The 19719-nt window shown below is 44.1% G+C and overlaps 1 protein-coding gene across 1 annotated transcript in view; it reads right to left on the bottom strand.

Annotated features, from left to right (window-relative positions):
* Nucleotides 1-19719, bottom strand: part of LOC144158802 (chitin deacetylase 7-like) — a 194240-nt gene that overhangs the window by 160321 nt on the left and 14200 nt on the right. The window contains exons 3-8 of the mRNA XM_077689950.1: nucleotides 17275-17361; nucleotides 16769-16867; nucleotides 16236-16328; nucleotides 14731-14817; nucleotides 10015-10318; nucleotides 6969-7154 (exon numbers count right to left, since the gene is read on the bottom strand). Coding sequence (XP_077546076.1) covers nucleotides 6969-7154; nucleotides 10015-10318; nucleotides 14731-14817; nucleotides 16236-16328; nucleotides 16769-16867; nucleotides 17275-17344 — 839 coding nt within the window. The 5' untranslated portion in view covers nucleotides 17345-17361. The remainder of the gene's footprint in view (nucleotides 1-6968; nucleotides 7155-10014; nucleotides 10319-14730; nucleotides 14818-16235; nucleotides 16329-16768; nucleotides 16868-17274; nucleotides 17362-19719) is intronic.

Raw genomic sequence — 19719 nt, 5'->3', positions numbered from 1 at the left:
GCACATCAAGACGTGAGCGTGAGTTACTTGACGCGTTTTTTATAAGAAAAAACAAGGAGACATGTGTCAGCGTTCATTCGGTGGTTCTAACAGATAAAGAATTTCACTTCCTAGCTGTATAAAGTTGTCTCTTCATGCTGTCAAGGTGTGCGCGTGCGCGTGGTTTTGCATATAAGTGTATCGTTTTTTCCCGATTAAATCAGTTGGTAGTCCAGCGTTGTGTTTGTGTCCCTCCTTCTCTTGTCCTGCGTGTTCTTGCCGCTGGTTTCTTCTTTGCTACATAAAATAGTAAAACGTGTTTGGAAAGAAGCAGAAAGGGAAATTAAAATGGAAGCAAACATGACGCTGCGCTAAGGCAATAGTACGGGGGTGCGGTTATCAGCCGCGGCTAGAGTTATTCGTGGCAATAACAGAAAAAAATACCCTCAATGAAAGGCAAGCGGTGAATGTTTACGGGGATTCTACGATGTATCACTTAGTTATGAGGAGAAAGAGTGCAGCCTGATAAGTGCGGGGCACACAAAACGACTGGAGCATTTACATACCACGGCCGATCAAACATTGCCATGGTTTGCGGCGCGTGTGGATGCGGTGTGCCTTCTCAGCGGTGGTGCTGCCAGCAGGGGTGCGTGCGGTCCCTGTACGAAACGACCGCCGAATAATCCTGACAACTAAACGCCTTAAGGTACTCTGCCTTTACCAATTGCAGATGGTTTGGAAGCCCTAGAAAAATAACTCAGTCGTACTGAGCCCTGCGCTTTGTACTACTCCAGTTTGTTGTTTTCGTGTGCGTGTGTGTGTGTGGGGGGGGGGGGGGGGGCGGTGCATTTCATCCGTGATTAATTTAATAAGGCCTAGATCACATGTGGCTGAGCTCGTTATTTTTGAAAACAGCGATGCTGTGGGGTGGTTGAGCACCCTAATCCCCCCACCCCCTTTCGGCAGCCCCTGATCACCGTTGTTTCTTGCTGTGTACCTGATGTAACCATTATGAATGCCATGTACTGGGTATTTCATTTCTATACTTCAATGTACTTCGTGCACAGTGTAAATGCCAGAGTGTATTGTTCTTAGGGTGTGCCCACTAATTTGATTGCGGTGGTCCTAGCAATAGTCCTGTTTCTAAGCGACAACAGGGCGTCTTTTGTGTCGACTAGTACCTAAAAAGAGACCTTGAGGGACTCTCTAGGTCGATACCACACACAAACTTAAGGAGTCATTTGTTGCAAAAGACCACCCGCAGTACACATGAGGTGCCACTAGGCACGAACAACAATACTAGAATGGTTCCTTGGAGCGCCAACTGCTGTATTTTATTAGAACAGGATCTGGCCTCTCTTGTGCAGTATTGTGCCGCGATCTTCGCATGAACCAACGACCAAGGCCACGTACCTCTGCGCAGCGTGTATAGAGCAACTGAACGAGACGCCCCTTTTGGGCTACGTGCATTAGAAGGACACAAGAATCCCAGAATATATGCAGGCCGCGACTGGAACTTAAACGTCGCCCCATGTGAAATTACAAATATTTACAGCGAAGGGAATTAACTTGGCGATTAATGCTTAAGCATCAGGTAACATGGTAGGACCAATCACCAGCGTTTCTTGCGTGAAGACAGCGCCGAAAAATGTCGAATATCACAATGAGTATAAACGCAAGACCACTTTGTTAGTAATACCACAATGTCCCTGGAAGGTCCTGTAAACCAAGCTAGGTTGTGGACCTGGAAATAAAACTTGTGACGCGAATGTGACGTGCACACGCGCTCACAGGAAGTTCACAGCCCGGTCACTCAAGTTCACTAAATGTGAACCACGGAAGTTCTAAGTGGACTTCAGCTGACTCTCTTCTACTCAAGTATCGCCCCAGGATATTAGGTATTAGCATAGTGACAACATTGTAAACATGGAGATACCTCAGAATACCAACTTTTATTGAAAGGTACGTAGAATGAAGGCAAGCGCAAGGTTATTTTTTGTAGCGACGGCGAAAATAAGGTTATCATGAAGGGAATCAAAGGCATGCCAGTTCTCCAAAACATTAAAAGTATAAAAAGCCGGTCTAGAGGGGGATTCGGAAGCCTTAGTTAGGAAAAGTCAAGAATGCGGTTTCTTGTACAATATTGGAGTATCGTAAGACGTTTGAATGTGACTCTACAAAAAATGCTCCATTAATAATACCTCGAAAATTATGAAGAAATCGAAAGGACGGCTTGACATTCAAAGTCAACCACCTTTAGTTTAAATACCTAAATGCTTGAATACATGGATGTAACTAACTTTCGTGGATGACTTATTTCTACCGGAAATGGGTAGAAAAAATGTTTCGAAAGTAGTTGTATGCTGCGCCTAATTTTCAAGCCATCACGAATAATAAACCATGGTATAACCATGGAAGTAAACAATTGTAAGCACTAAAACCTAGTGCTTGTATTAGGTTACGCATTGGGGTGTTACTAAATACTTCAAAATAAACTTCGGTGAATCTAACGTAATGACGACGGACGCCGCACTTCGCCGCTTCTAACAAGCAGATTCGAATGGAAGACGTACAGATCGTAAAATGGCCGCATTATGTACTGGGAAAAGAAAGTGCAGAGCTGACGGGAGGATGGCAACGTTGAGGCGGCTACGCTAGGACGGAACTAACGGTACTTCGCATCCAATATTGCGGTGTATGGAAGAAATAAGAGTATTCCATGATAGCGAATGGGCTCGAAGAGGGCAGCTTAGAAATGCCTGAGTGGGGACTTCGTTCAGAAGTGCACATTCAGAAGTTCCGAAGGCTATCAGGGTGATAATAATGACCATTAGGATGATGAAAATGACTATCGTGGCGATAATAAGGATTGCGGCGCTGATAAAATGCGTTCTTTACACCGGTATATGTTTAGGGAGGAATGCTGTTAGGCAAAAGGTATTAATATTAGGGAAGTGAGTAAGAAGCTAGAATATCGGGAGCTCTTTCATAGTAATAAGACAATTGCTTAACCTACATACAAGGATTGCGTGTCAAAAACCCTGCTGCGTTTGTTACATCTTCCGAAGGTCACATCTTACTTTCAGCACCCTGAATTAGCTTCGGTTTATTTGCAGTTATGGGCGCCTACCTAAAGTACTATTAAAGATACCACACCGTTCCGGTCTTCAGTAAAACCCAATCGCGTGCCTCGGGTGGAAAAGAACATCTGGTCCAGCATGCCTCAAGTCCCTTTTTATCCATTAGGCGAATTTGCGAAAAGACAATCGTCTGTTTTGTGGGATGGTATATACCCTGGAGTAGGGTCGATTCCCATTTCCGCCATCTGTTCACAGCAAATGGGCGCAGTGGTTCTGACGGTCCTGTGACTGATAGTATAATGACTATATGCGGATGCTTTAGATTTATACATACCAGTAGAAAATGACTCCTTTGGTACGTTGCTGACCCATTATCAGAAACGTATAAATGGTGAAGATTACCAACAATGTCCATCGTAGCGTGTATTGTTCCTCTCTATTATATGTGCCTACTTGAGATAGTCGAAGGTGTCGTTGGCGGTGACCGGAGAGGGCAGGCAGGCGTCGGCCATAGCACATGGCAGGTCTCCCTCCGATGGCTTTGGGAACAGCACGTTGATGGGCAGCACCCAGAGTCCCGGGTAGGAGCCTTCGGGACAAGGCCACACGTTGCAGCTTTGACGGAAGCCGAAGTTCATGGTGTACGGGTAGAACGGGCGCTCCCGTCGGAGCCGCTGGTGAACAAGCGTGCTGTCGTACCTGCATGAACAATAAGGGGACCGTCACCAACTAGTGCATGTGGAGTAAATTTTTGATGCAATTTAAATATGTGTTGATTCAAAGAGAAAATTAATCTGTCCATCTATCACGCTTTTTGATTGCGTCAGTTTGCTATTTAGCACAAAGAAAATTGTATATAGAGATACGCTCCTGATTCAGAAGGAATCCCAGGAGGGGGCCATGATGTTGACCTCTTACCTATGCCATGAAATCTGGCGGACATCCATGACGCAGGCCGCACGAACTATTGGTGTGGTTCACATTGACCGCATTGAAAAATGCGAATAACAAAAGTCGGTTGTGCTTTATTATTTTGACTCAAGACATTTTTGCTCCCCTACAACAATCTTCCTAGCAGTGCATTGGTAAATAGTAGTGAAGCTCTGTTTAAAGGAGGTTGCTGAATAGCGGTCCATTGGGTGTTACAGATGATGTATTTGTTAAAAGTATTTTGGAGATTTCATTGTGGCAACAGTCGCATCACATTTCCCGTTGAAAAATATCTCGTCAAAGAGCACCTGTGCGTAGTACCCAAACTGGCTTAATGGGTTCGATATAATACAATTTATAAGTATACTATAATTATCCTGGAGGCATTTATTGAAATGCTCTAGTGCCTCCCTCGCTATCACACCGTTTTTATTGAGCCTGAAAAAATGTCTCCCCGGAAGGATTTATTGTGTTGTAGGAAAGACGGTTTTAAACAGACTTGATGTAGAAGGGAAAGGCTGAGAAATGTAGTCAACAATGTCCACCTGGATGTGCAACCAATTCTTGGTTTTCTCTTCAATGCGATTTTACAAGGGGGTGGCTGGGTGGTGCAAATTTTAACAGGGACTATTTAATCTTGTTATCCCGTAATCTGGCATTTCCTTGTGCCGATCAACAAAAGAAGGCAGAGTGTCAGGCGTAAGCGTGCAAACCGGTGAGGATAAGCTCCACTGAGCCAGATAAAGCTACTAGGTTCACGTTACCGTTACTGTCTTGGTCACATACTACCACCGCGTAAAAGGGTTTCAAACCAAAATTGGTTCATTTGGATTAGGGTGGAGCCTCTCTAACGTGTGCTACTCCCAGCGGACATCGTCTTGGTTCTCTCTTTTCCCTTTGATTGGAATCATAACACCACCAAATTGAACAGCTTGGTACCGCAGCTACGGCTTATACCTGAGTCGTCCCAGGATGCGATTGAAAGTGAAAATATGCCCCGCCTTGTTTTTATATCAGATTAAGTGTCGCTTATTCATTCGACAATACCTTAGAGACTGGTTTCGGCGTGCCGGTATGATAGCATGTTCGGTTCGATCTCGAAGAAGTATGCAATGGCTGTGTAGAACCGGGGGTTAACTATTTTTAACTTACGGGTGAAGACATGCGGCAACACTTCCAGACAGTCCCATTAAAAAATGTGGAAAATTTATATAGAAACAGAGGAATACATAAACAACCGTAACTAAGCATATTTACTTCACGACGGCCTCCGGCATCTGCCCTCGTTTTCTCTTGTTCGGTCAACTAACCCTCGTCTCGATCTCCCCTAGATCAACCCCCAAAACACTGAACAATTAAAATTTATAACACACAAACCACGCCTCCAACACCGTGTCCCAAGAGGGAGCAAGACGGCCTACTAACACCCTCTAGGGCTCTCATTGGCCACGGCAATAAAACCAAACGTTTGTATACAACAATCTCGTGATCCACACTCGCACTCATCAACAATAAGGTAATCACCAAATTAAAAGCACGCTACTACGGAAACCCAGTCAACTAAAAATGACCCTGAGCTCTGGCCATCGACTTTCAGCTAGCCTCAATAAAGCATTGCCTATACGACACGCACCTAAATTATGCCAGACGCCGAAGAAAGCCCGGCCTTTGCCAACACGGTGCCCGCATAGCAAAGAGCTGTCAAACCCCCGTCACCCATCTCCGTCGTCGTGGCAACACTGTAGAGCAATAACGAATCAAAAACTCTCGGCGTACCTTGGACTATTTTACAACTGCGCCAGACACGGTGGCGCGCCTTTCTCTATTCATAATTGGTGATCCTTAAAATGACCTCACCGCGAGCGCAACTCCATTTATCTGAACGCGCCCACGCTTCGCAAGCACTAATTCGATAATTACCCCTGAAAATTAGACGCCGGTGTCACGGGGGCCCTCGGAGCCACTCGGACTCAAGGCAACAAAGATGCTCGTCTCCGCTGCGTCGCACAAATACGCGACGTAGTTGCCATCCAAGAAAACGATGATAGACGGAAAACCTTCTCGCTGCTGCTTCACGTACCCCTGAAAGACGTTAGGCCAGCCGGCTTAAATAGGCCACGCAGGATGTACAAGAATAACGCAGATCCCAGCGGTCTTCATTGAATAACTAAGGTACTTGCCCGCAGCCGACCGCCGCCTCGACAAGACGGTTTTAAATTATTGCAATGTGCCTTGCTTGTCAACTACGACTTTGCGAAAATACGTTGTCAGGGCTGCCTAAATCACTTTATAAGTTCAAAATACAATTAAGTTCAAAATTGTTTCTCACTATGATATTTAAGCGTTTATGGAAAGACTACTCTTCGTTCACTTGGGAAGGACATTCAGACCCATAAAATAGGTTTTGAAGAAACAAAAGTTGGTATGCAATAGGCTTGTACGTTATGGAGTCATGAATACGTCGGTCGTGCAGCACTAGAGAAAAATAAGCAAAACAGCATTCGCACGTTGTTTCCGATTATGTTCTAGATCTAGGCATAAGCCTCAATGGATGGCAAGATTTGCTCCTAAAGTGTGCATGTGGGCATCTTTTCTGTAAACAACTGCCTTAAAACATGAAAATTGCTTGCATTTCCTTTGTTTGTGAAGCAGTTTTGGCATTTTTATTAGCGGGTTCTCAGCTGACTACAGATATCATAAATGATTCGCCCGCCCTCTAAGAAATCTGCCATCCGCATGCAACGGAGCTTTAAGTGCCGTGTTTCAGGAATGTTTCCTTTACCCGGACAAAATCTCAATGGCATGGTAACCGTTAGTACGCTCCCATTTGACGCGTGAGAGCTGGTCCTGTGCACCGCTACCGATAAGCTATAGTTTAAAGGTGTATTGTAACCGGCGCACTCCGTGCGCTAAAATGGGGTCACTTTACCTTTAAGGTATATGGCAATCTGTCACGTTATATTTTCCAAATCGACCCACCGAAAGTGCTTGTGCAGCATGCTGAATCCCTGGTCTCCACCGGTAAAGAGGAATGGTCCCCTGAATCCGGTGACGTCAGAAGCTGGAACGTTGGCGAAGGCCACGAGCATTGCACGCTGGTCCAGCACTTCCCTCTCCCACTGGGTGACGTTTATCGACCGCCAGTAAGACAAGTCCGTGCGGCGGCTGCGAAACGTGAACAGATGACCTTACTCGGTGCTGCAGATACCGTAGATCCAGTGGAGCTATGGCAGAACATTTTTTTAGGGAAAGATACATGTTCTGAATTGCTTCGTAAGAGTTGAAGAGTGCAACCTGCCCACCCACCCAATATTTTTACAAATCTAACCATCGAAGTAACCATGGATGCCTAAAAAAGTGTAAACGCACTTCGGCATAGCTAGATGTATCTGAGAATCTTGTGTTATATCCTGGCTAATTACATGACATGTTCCAGCCCTGTAGCTGACATTGAGCTTTCCGTCAAGTGATTCTGTATATATCCGCAAGAGGTCATGTGGAAACCCCTCTAATCACGGTGTAAAGAAGACATAATAAATTGTGTGCTCTGTGTTCTGAGCCTTTAAATGCAGAATTGGAAAACAGAGTAATTACAGTGGCCACTTGCTGCAGACTTTGTACCCCTTCTACACAACTAAATGGCGTCGGTAGGTGATTTCATTTAAGTTGATGTATCACAAACCACGAGTATTCTGGTTTGTTTTTCTATCCTGTATGTCATCAATTATGCGAAACATAGCCACATGTTTTGCCCTCACGGCCATCCTCGCAATTAGGGAGGGCTTTCTTTTTGCGGTTATGCGTCGTCAGTCACCTGCCGCTGGGATTCATGGAAATGCCCAAGTGGTATTTCTTAACCTCTTCTAAATAATGATGAAGGCGCTACGGCTTTCAACGTGAATACGTGTTGTACTGACGTGAGGGCAAGGAGGCACTTTGATACCTTAGAGTAAACCGGCCAAGGAAACCGAAGCAAAGAGACGAAATCCCGCGCCTTTTACGCAGATATTATGGTTGAAGTGTCCCGGAAATATGGCCCTGTGTCATTGCTAGGCATGTGCGCCAGTAATGTTGTTGGGGCAGAAAAAAGTGCAAATTCATTCAGAAAGCGTCCAGCAGCTTCACTTGGTATAACACTGCAAATGTCGCTTGTTTTCGAGGAAAATGTTCTTTCGCTGCTTAAGAAAGTCGTGGTGTAATGGCACTACTACTACTCGACTCGTGGTATGCACTTCGCCTCAAATGAGCACCTCAAAAAGTAGCGCTAACGCTGATGCGAGCTTCTCACCAGGCCTGAAAGTGCTGCCTCGTCCGCCTCATCATTTACGCCATCTCATCTCACGCACTGGCTTGTCGCACCAATTGCGGTGCAAATAACGCTTTCCGAGACAGTACAACATTTAGATTCTTTCCCATTTATTCCGGCATTATGCTAGCTTTTACACTTGTGTTTCATGAGTTCCACTATGAAAGATTACAGCTAAGCAGGTGGCGGGCCGGGAGGGCGCGACATTCCTAGTGAAATATTTTGTAAATACATAATGATTGGAATATGGATTTCATACCGAGTATTACGCACCCAGATGTAACCGATTTTCAAGAACAAATGACTCGTGTGATTAGTTAGAATAAAATTGTTTTACAGAGTTCTTGTGTTTCTGTCCTAATTAGCCCCAAAATACGGGACCTTTTGTTCTCAGGAAGTTTTCACTATAGTCCATATTTTCGGAATTACTGCTGACCGTGATTTGGCGTTTCTGTCGGTTGTGCAGAGATACAAGTGCTGTAAAATACCAGAACCACATGTTCTGAGCAGAAATTCTTGTTTTTATAGGGGTGCTGTGCCAGAAAAAAAATAAAACTTTTCTATTCCGATACGTTCTACATATGAACGCTTCAGGACGGATACGACAAAACAAAGCAGTGCAAAAATAATCCGATGAAGTCGTTCTGCAGTGGCGATTGCGTAAACAAAGTGCTAATACACCCGGGGATATCGACCTGTTGTAGGCAAACAATGTAACAGAATAATTGCAGACGCAGTCACAACAAGGCATCCAGCCAAGTATGCCGCCTTACAAAAATGATAACATGCATAATTATAATTGTGGCAAACAAACTAGCTTTCATTCATACAATATAGCTGTCTACGGTGGCAGTAATCTGATATCCAAAAAGGGTTTGTTGGCACGTCACTTGTGTATTATTGTTAAGCACATAAGGATATTTACGTGTCCAGCGACAGTTTGGGTGGCTGTAGTCCTAAAACGCAGTGTGCCATTACGAATATTCCTATATATGAACGCCAGTGTGTTCCGAATTGCCTGAGTTTTATGAAGAGATTATGCATTCGCCTCCATTTTTGCAGAAGTTATACCATTAATTCAAACAAAAATGAAATGTGGCGAACAAGCAGAGTGTCTCGAAATGAAAAGTGGGGGTTGGATACAAACAAGCAACCTAAAGATGAAGGGAGAAACAGCATTGACTCCGAAACAAACTCTTAATAGAATCTCTGCAAGATATAAATGCACGTCTTCTTATCACAAACCCCCGAAAGAGTACCTTCAAATGTAAATAGAACCCCACGTTTGACACTCTTTCCATTGTATGAATTAAGTGGCTCGTTGAAATTCCACGGTTGCCAAATGTGAACTTCGAATTCAATAACTGGCTTAAGATTAACAACAATTCTGACACACGGCACACTCAAAAGATCACGGGAGATGCAAGTGTGTAATCAACGAAGATACGAGTACTCATTGTTACCTTGGGAGACGCCGTGGCTTTATCTTATGTAAACGTTTATTAAGCTGCCACCTCACCGAAACAGTCAACAAGAGCCTCAGTTCCTTGGCAGTTCTCATTAAAATTGTTTACTCATTGCGGTTTCATTTCTTATTAAGAGCTAGTGTCGCATACGTGGTGCAATATCAACAATCAATCAAGTTCTAGTCCTCTTATCGCCCACATTATGATGGCAAAACGAATAATTGATATGAAACTTATGGGTATAGGCGTTTACCTGATCGGATGCAGAGCAATCTCATTTCCCCAGGAGTGTAGCTCATTCACGGCTCGATAGTCGAGGTAGTCCCCAGACACAAAAAACGTGGCTGTGATGCCGCATCCATTCCGCTTGTTCTTCCTTGTCGAGTTACCCAAAATTTCCCGGTATAAGGCCATGTTGAGGGCGTTAACCGCGTCGTCAAACGTCAGTATCACAAACTGGGGCATGTCGTCGACTCGCAAACCGGCTGGAGGTGCACGACTGGAGCGCACGCACCCAGGCAGCTTGCAGACTTTGTCTTCACGTTTTCCCGTTCCTGCTGTAGAAGGGCATACCACGTGTACGGCATGCTCGTAAATTATGTGCAAGATCAAGTAGTAAGCTGCTATTGGTGATTAACCCTAAGTACACTAAAAATTTACTATGGCCCTACAGTTAAAAAGAATCAGGTGCTGTGCAGTTTCACTCACTGAAAAAAATACTAGTGCCTTGTTTTAACCACTTCGCCTCTGTGAGCAAGTGTTTGCGTTAAACTCGCTGCTGCGAAGAAAATGCAGTTTGATTTCTCCGACTGATTCTTGTAATGCCAGAAGAGGAATAATGCCCACTTTCTCTCTTGACGGGAAGTAGATCAGGATCACATTTTATGTAAATACTGATTGGGCTATAATGGGAAATCACGATGTGCGTGACAAACATCCGCAAGTACTCGTTATGGTCTATGGCAATTGTGTCCCGGTTAGTGACGTTTTGTTTCATTGAAGGTTGTAAGGGCAATAAACGTAATTTTTGTTCTCCTATTTATGTACGAATTCGAATGAAACAGGACAGACAGAAGAGGTTAAAGCCGAAGGGACGATCTGGAATATGTCTAAAGGCTAATGACCAATGTGGTAGACATATGTTGGCATACAGAATACATTTCTCCATCCTGCTTCACATACCTAACCTTCCACTGCAAAATAATTTCTACACAAAGCACACAGAAGACAAGAAAAAGAAAACAGATAGCTGGACTCTAACTTTCAATTCAAAGTGCTAAAGGCGGCCGCAAAACCTGTGAAGTACCCTTTTGAGGGACACATAGAAGTAGTTAAAACGAGTTCTTTCGCATTCTTGAACGAAGGCGTACATAGTACTTTAGACAAGCACGAAGGGAAGAACCGATTATGGCATAAAACTTCGTGAGCTACATTTTAACACCTGCACCACAACGACACTTGGTAGAACGTTGTTAATTACAACACGAATACATCACAAAATATTCTACTATAAAGAGGGCAAGCTCCTTTGAGCTCAGCTTGCAGCTGGTCCTTAATTGACGGCAACCTACATAATGCAAAAAAATAATGACATCGTAGGAGCCTTTATTTGCCGTCTCTTTTTTAAATAATGCGTTGCTCTGGTATAATGTTTAATAAACTAGGGTGACCTGATTTTCTGTCATTATTGTCGACTCAGTGCCAATCTTTTTTAGCGTTATCACGCGCACCCGGCTGGTACGACGCTAAGACGCGTAGGCCTGTTGGGAAAAACCTTTTGCAGTCTTTACGCCGCAATGTAAGGTCCTGGGGCACAGCGCAGGCAACTACAGAGCTCTCTGTCCTGCCAACAAGCAAAAACCACACAAATTTTGTATGACACTGTCATGGCAGCTTGCTATTGTGAGAATCAGCGATGTCACCTCTATGGTACGGTGCTTGAAAGGCACAGCCAGGATCACAACTGCCATTCCCACTCACGCAACCATGCTATATTGCAGTGAACAGCTGCCAAGTTGCGGTAGAACGAGGAATGTACGGGTAATGAAGCGAGGAGCGGTCACGTGGAATGCAGGCGACTAGCTGTATTATTCTAAGGTACTCTTCTGACATCCTATGAAGAATGTGTGCTTTCTGGCATTTTTTCTTGTTCTTTGTGAGCATTGTGTTGCGGCAAGATCCCCATTTCCATCCTGCTTTCCTGCTTCTCATTATCACGGGTACAGAATTACCAGTGCGACCATGTTGCCAGATCACAAGAAAGAACTAATACCTTATTGTGCTGCCATACGCGAAGAGCTCGTCTGCATAGCACTCAAGGAGCAGCTGATTCGCTTCAGGTTTTTTTCGGCTTCAATTTGGTTTCATGGGCTTCACTTTGGCTACCCCAATAATGGCAAACAAGTCCATCGGCATAATATATACAAAAGTAGAAGAAGTGGGCATAATTTGTATGGTGATCATCCGGATATGTAGCCTGGATAATTTTTGTGTCATTTTCTTGCCGGTCGCTGAAGCTAATTTTGGGTATATAAAACCCATTATTGCTACATTTTCAGTTTCCTGCGTTCTCTACCCTAGCAGGAATAGTAAACAATGCATTTCGCTTGCGCAGTGAGGATCACTTGCAAGTAGAAAACCCCTCAAGTGTGCATTCTCACAAAAAGCTAATCTGGAATATAGAAGCCACTAGCGCATTTACCTCAGGCTACGCCCAAAGTACACACTGTCAAAGGCAGTACTCGCGGAAATAAGAGAAGTTCTGCTAATCAGGGAAGTCAGCCTCCTTAACTAAGCACATTTTTACCGTGCACATTTACAGTGCGAAGCTGAACCTTGGATCCAAGGCGCGCCGTAGATGAACACTCCGAATCAACTTTGGCCACGTGGGGTGCCTAACATGCGCAGACATCTTGCCACATGGGTGTTTTCGCTTTTTGCTTCCATCAGAAAAGCATAAATTGCGGCCGGGATTGAATTCGCATCCTTTGGCTCTCTAGCAAAATGCCTTAGCCAGTGGACTCCAATACGGGTCATATTTTATGTGAAAAAAGCAGATGTTAAAGTACGCTTGTACAATTGACAACAGCAAAGAACACAAGGAGGAACTGGCAGTGTTGAAGTAGAAAATAAAATCTCCCCGCGAGGGCGACTCGAGTAAATGCGTCGCATAGGGGGTGGGTGTATTGCGTTAACGTTTAGTGTTTGAGGAGTTGGTGGTAGTGAATGCGTTGTATCAACAGCTTCTTGACGTAGTTTGAATGAGTCAAGGATATAAGGCGCGTTCGTAGCGTTCAATTCTGTGTCGGCTTTGTGGCGCAGTGGGTAGTGCACCATGTACATTGCGTTCCGCCCGCAGGGTCGAGGGATCGAAACCAGGCGCCGGATACTATTTTTTTATATATAGTGTAGGGGGAGGGGTGCGGACAACGACGGTGCGGACTACGAAGGACGTAAACGCGGGTGACATCGTGAGTTACTGAAATGCTCTGCATTTAAAACGAGATGCGTCAGCAAAAACAGTGTGTTGGGAGTAGTTTTGTACGGGTGCGGAGGGCTGAGAGACATCTCCGCCTTAGAGGCAGTCCTGTTTTAATCTTAACTGTGAAGGTTTAGCCTTCTCAGAGTTTGCTAATCATATCTGCGGTGTATGAAAATAATGCTTTGCGGAAGGTAAAATTCTTGCAACTACTGGAGTGCATAATGAAGTAATAGCAGATGAGATTTAATAAATCTCGGAAAATTGCACTTTTCATGGGGCTAACGTCAAAACCTATCGCTCTATTCTAAGCTTCTGCCTTTTTAGTAGCTGGAACCAAACTGAATACTTCGTACCCCTCAGGGCACCAATAGTAACACGTATCGCTGTTGGTGCACGTTCATTTGTAGAATCAGTTTGCAGCTTTGACGTTTTCTTCGCGGGTTGACAACCTTTAAAATGAGTTGCAGCTGGTATATCTGAAACTCTGGAAATTATTAACACTTTGAGTTGAAGAGGTCGCCTACACAAACAGTTTCCACCACTCCGTTCACTTTTCCAAAGCATTCCGGACGAAGTTCTTGGATACACTACTTCATCTAGGATACAATAAAAATAGAACGTTGGGTTACGAGGTTAGGTATTACAACGAAACTGATAAGTAAGTTGTCCTATTTCTGGCAACTGGTATAACCTTGGCGGTCCATGCTATTTCTCACTGACAGGCAGGAGCTATTCTCGTCAACAATCCTGCGCCTTTATGACCCGGTCTACCAAGAACAATTTACATACTACTCTAGGGGTCACCTTTCAAAGCATCAGCCAATAGAAAAACGCACCCAGACAATTGCCCGAAGTAAGATGTTTACTTTGCGCACTTAGAATCCCTCAGCCGTTGCCTTTTCAAATATAATTCTTCTAACTTCGTCGTGTTATTACGGCAGCCGCTGTATCTTCAGTATACTCTAATGTTGGAGTAACAAGGCTCTCTTTAGGTAGGAGCAAATCTCACCAATAAAAAATACTTCTCTCATTATCCATCTTCCCTCCGCACCCCAAAAAACTATAACAAGAACAAACTGCACTAAGCTCATTCCATAACACAATCCTTCACATCATCCGAACACACTGCCTACTTTCCTTAACAATTCTGCGCATTGTTAAACTTGGTTTAATCGAAGCACTCCGACTACTACTGTCATTGGGCGCTCGCTACCCAGCCATCGCGCTGTTTCACTAGTTTCTGCAGAAACATGTATCAGATTCACATTGTCAAAAGCGTATTTCAGGTATGACCACTTTCCAAGCCTCCATTAAAGCATCTGTAGGGGCTGCGATCCTGTGTGCTACCCTTTTTCACATACATTTTAACAATGGTGTGCGCCGCTGCGATGTGGCGGAAGCGCAAACACAAGGTGAGATGTCCCTGCGTATGGGGAGTCATGATATTTCCGCCTACAGTATTCTGGTGAATGCAGATACCTAACGTACCTGTTGGCGCGGAAGTAGAGTCAAACGGCTCGGATCTTCTGGACACACTCGCCCGTGTTGGCGTTTCGACCCCTGTTGTACTCTCATCTGTAAAGAAAGTTTCAGCTGTTATGGTTCTACTCAGAAAATGGGCTCCAGTATCTGAGGAAAAAATATTTTTCAGTGGTAATCGCTGCGAGCGTCACGCAAGTTTCGTTTTTACTATTTCTACTGAAAACTTAGTTTGTGCTATGGCACCTATCAGCTTCACATTGTATCAAGCAGAGTGTAAGAAACTCCACTCTCCCTGCGTCGACTGCAGAATCGGAAGCAGCAGCTTATATGTGTGCCACTTTTTTCCACATCAGATTTCGGAATAGGATGGTGACGTTGCTGATGTGGCTTAAGCGCAAATACAAAGGGAAATATCGCTACGTATGATAAGTCTAGATATTCCGGCTACAGTACTATAATTGAATACTGATACCTAGTGAAGCTTTTGGGGTGGAAGTAGTGTTAAATTGTTCTGCTGTTTTAAGTTCTCTTCCAGACACGCTCTTCCATGCTGGTGCTTAAGCCCTACATGTAGTGTGAGCTGTAATGAATGTTTCAGGTGTTAAGCTTCCAGTTTGAAAAAGTGTTCCATTTTCTGTGGAAAAAATTGTTCTTTGTGCATTTCTTCGTTATCTCAGTGCTAATCACTCCGAGCATCCCGAAAGGTACGTTATTACAGTTTGTGCCTCACTAACTCTGTTTCTGCAAATCAAAGTATCAGATTCAAATTATCGCTACCGGAGTTTAGGCAAGATCACTTTCGCTTTCATAGCGCCTACTCCAGCATGTAGAGGAGCCGAAATTCGGTGTTCTACTCTTTTACGCATTCCACTCTGCAATGTGGGGGGAGGGAGGAGCTGGTGACTGGGTGTGGTGCGAAATCCCAATTTTAAATATAGCAACGTATCAGAAGTCAAGGTATTTCCTGCTACAGAATGGAATTTTGGTGAAATGCGGATAGCAAGACCACATTTAGGGAAGAAAGCAGTCTAAATCAGCTCGGTTGTATTATGTTCTTTTCCGAACACTCTCATCCGCTCTATTGTTTCCGCCCTAGTTGTCCCATCAGTAAGGAGGGTTTCAACTGTTATTCTTACACTCAGGAACTCGCATAGATAATTCGTGGAAAGCATTGCTCTTGATGAATTCCTTTGCCGTCTCTATTGTAATTGAGGCGAGCGCCACGGAAGTTATTTTTAACAAAAAGTGCCTAAAATATTTTTAACAAAAGCACGTATGATATTCACATTGTCAAAACCAGATATTAAACATCAGCACTCCCGCAGCCTCCAAGGCAGAATCTGTAGGGACAGCGATCCTGCGTGCTACTACTTTTCACATCCTTTTTTACAATGGCATTGCGGCGCTACGACACGGCAGAAACAGAAATCCAATGGGCAATACCCCCGCATTTGAGTTGTCAGGACATTTCCGGCCACAGAAGTACAGCTGAATGCTGATGCCTAGCATACCTTCTGGGGCAGAAGTAGTTGCGAACAGCTCTGCAAGATCTCTCCTGGAAATGGTCGTACCCTCTGGTGTTTCCGACCTACTTGAAGCCTGATCTGTAAAGAAAGTTTCAGTTGTTATGCTTCCACTTACAAAATGGGTTCCAGTATCTGTGGAAGAAGGTATTCTTGTTCCATTCATTTTTTCTCTGAGTGCTACTCTCTGAGAGCGTTCCAAAAGTTACTTTTTGACTTTTAGTGCCAAAATAACTCCGTTTATGCGAACGTACGTTTTGTCACTTTACTTTACAATTACAAATCACCCTTGTCACAAGAGAAGTGTGATCAACATCACTTTCAAAGCGTCGACACCAGCATGGGTAGCGGCACCAATTCGCGTTCTACACTTTTCCACATTCCTTTCTTCAATGTGGGTGGCGGACCTGGTGATGTGGTTTTGGAGCGCAAGCCTCATGTGAAATGTCCCGTAGTATTCGAATTCCACGCATCTTTGGCTACATAGTTGAATTCTGGTTGAATGGTATTACCAAGCATACCTTTAGGGGTGAAAGTAGTCTCAAACAGCTCGGCAGTGTTATATTCTCTTCTGGACACGCTCACCAACTCTGGTGTTTCTGCCGTCATTGTATTCACATCTAGAAGGAAAGCTTCCACTGTTATTCGTCCACACAGGAAATGGTTTCCAGTATCAATGGAAAGCTTAACTCTTGGTGGATATCTTTGGTTCTCTGTGCTAGCTAGTAACAGCACCATGAAATTTGCTTTTTACTGATTGTGCCTTAACAACGTAGCTTCTGCAAAAGCACGTAGGAACTTTACATAGTCAAAACGGGACTCTAAGCCCCTCCCCTCTTGCAGCCTACAAGGCAGGATCTGTAGGTGAGCGATCATTCGTTGTACACCGTCTCACACCCTTTTTTACAATGGTGTGGCGCTGCTATAGTGTGGCGGAAGCGCAAACACAATGTAAAATATCCCACGTATGGCCAGTCAGGATATTTCCGGGTAAAGTATTCTGGTTGAATGCATATACCTACAGTACCTGTTGGGGCGGAAGTAGTGTGAATCCGCTCGGCTCTTCTGGACACACCCGCCAATGCTAGCGTTTCCATCCTCGTTGTAGTCTCATCTGTAAAGAAAGTTTTAGCGGTTATAGTTTCACTCAGAAATTGAGATCCTGTATCTGAGGAAGAATTTATATTTGCTACATCCCTTTGTTTTCTCAGTGGTGATCACTCCACGCGTTACGCAAGTTACTTTCTCATAATTTGTGTCTCAAATAACTAATTTTCTGCAAAATACGTATCAAATTCACATTTTCACGTCATGATTGTCAGCAACACCACTCTCACAGAATCTACCTCACCACCTCTCGCGGCAGAAATTCTGCAGTTCACCCTTCCTCCACATTTTTTTTAGTCAATATGTTTCGGGTCTGGTGACGTCGTACAGGGCACAAGTACGATGTGAAATGCTTCAACAATTGCAGATATTTCAGGCTATCAGATTGACATCTGGTTGAATGTAGAGCAAATACCTAGCGTACCATTTGGCGTACCAGTAGTGGTAAACTGCTCTGTGATTTTGTGTTATCTGCGAGAAAGTCTTGTCTATGTGGTTTTCCCGCCCTCGTTTTTTCTGAAGTGTAGACAAAGCTTCCGCTGTTATGTTTCCACTCTGGAAATAGCGTCTAGTATTAACAAAAGACATTTCTCCTAATAAATTTTGTGGTTTTCTCAGTTCTATTTTATGCGACCATCACTCAACTTACTTTGTTAACAAGTTTGCCTTAAAATAATTGGTGTCAGTGAAATCGTGTTTTATATTCACATTTCTACTCCGGATTGTTAGCCATACGCCATCAGAGCGATCACTGCACCATTTCTGTAGGGGCAGAATGTCTCCGCACCACTGTGTTTGCACATCTTTTTTCGCAATGGTGTAGCTGGGCTACTGAAGTTCGTCAGGAAGAAATACATTTAAAAATACTGATGTATAATTTACCGATGTTTTTGTCTGGATAATTGAATTCTGGTTTCTTGCGGACAACTGGGAAGTCTTTTGGGCTCGAGTTAGTGGTAAATAGAGTGGTTGTTTTATGTTCTCTCCTGCAGACGCTCGTTTACTCTGGCGTTTCCGCACTTGTTTCAGTCTCATCAGTAAGGAACGTTTCAGCTGTTATGCTTGAATTCAAGAAATCACATTCACAATGTCTGGAAGAAATTGGTCTTGGTGAATTTCGTGTTTAGTCTCAGTGCTAATTAATGTGCGCTTCAGGCAAATTACGTTCTTACCAGTTTTGGCTCAATAAACACAGTGTCTCCATAAGCATGCACTCGATTCGTATTGCCTTAATCAGAGCACAAAAAAAACCCTCTCCCGGCATCAACAGCAGCATCGGTAGGGGAGCAAGTGTGTACGCAAGACTGTTTCCACAACTTGTTCACAATCTGATGGTGGAACTGCTGACGTGGGGAAGCACAAACACTCCATGAAAGAGCCCTGCATATGACAAGGCCGGTTCCTTCTGTGTACACAATTCAGGTTGACTGTTGATACCTTGCGTACTTTTTGGGGCGCAAGTAGTGTGAAGTGGCTCAGATGTTCTGGACACACTCGCCCACGCTGGCGGTTCCACCCTAATTGTAGTTTCGTCCTTAAAGAAAGTTTCTGCGGTTATGGTTCCACTAAGAAAATGGCGTAGAGGGTGGGCAAAAAAAACTGTATTTGATGCATTCCTTTGGTTTTTCAGCGCTAATCCCTGCGAGCTTCACAGAAGTTAGTTTCTCACTCTTTGTGCAACAAAACATTGTTTCTACAAAAGCATGTATCGGATTCACATTGTCTCAAGAGGAGTGTAAGAAACGCCATTACCAGCGCATCAACTGCAGCATTAGAAGGATTAGCATATCTTTGTGCACCTTTTTTTTCACATAATTTTTTCACAGTTGGGTGGTCGCGCTGGAGGTCTCGTTTAAGTACAACGATAAACTGAGCTATCCCCGCGTTGTATAAGTCAGAATATTTCCGGCTTCAGTACTATGGTTAAATGATGGTACATAGCGTACCATTTGGGGAGGAAGTACTGTCGAACTGTTCTGCTGTTTCAACTTCTCTTCTAGAAATGCTCGTCCACTGTTGTGTTTCTGCCCCACTTGTAGTCCGGTCTGTAACGAAAGTTTTAGCCGCTACGCTTTCACTTACAAAATGGGTTTCATTATCTGCGGAAGAAATTGTTCTGCTTCCATTCGTTTGTGCTTAGTGTTATAGCACCCGAATGTTACTTTCTGGGTGTTCGTACCTCAAAAACCCAGTTCTGCAACCACTCGTATAAGAATCACTTAGTCACAAGCGGAGGACAAGCAACATCACTTTCAAAGCTTGAACTGCAGCATGCATAGGAGCGGTGATGCTATGTTCCCCTCCTTTCCACAGCCATTATTGTAATGTGGCTGAGAATCTGGGGATGTCATGCGGGGCGAAAATA

This window comes from Haemaphysalis longicornis, unplaced genomic scaffold (genome assembly GCF_048455015.1).
Source record: "Haemaphysalis longicornis isolate Haplotype H1 unplaced genomic scaffold, Haemaphysalis longicornis Haplotype H1 scaffold_10, whole genome shotgun sequence".
In the NCBI taxonomy this organism is placed as follows: Eukaryota; Metazoa; Arthropoda; class Arachnida; order Ixodida; family Ixodidae; genus Haemaphysalis; species Haemaphysalis longicornis.
This window is presented reverse-complemented; position numbering and strand designations above follow the sequence as displayed.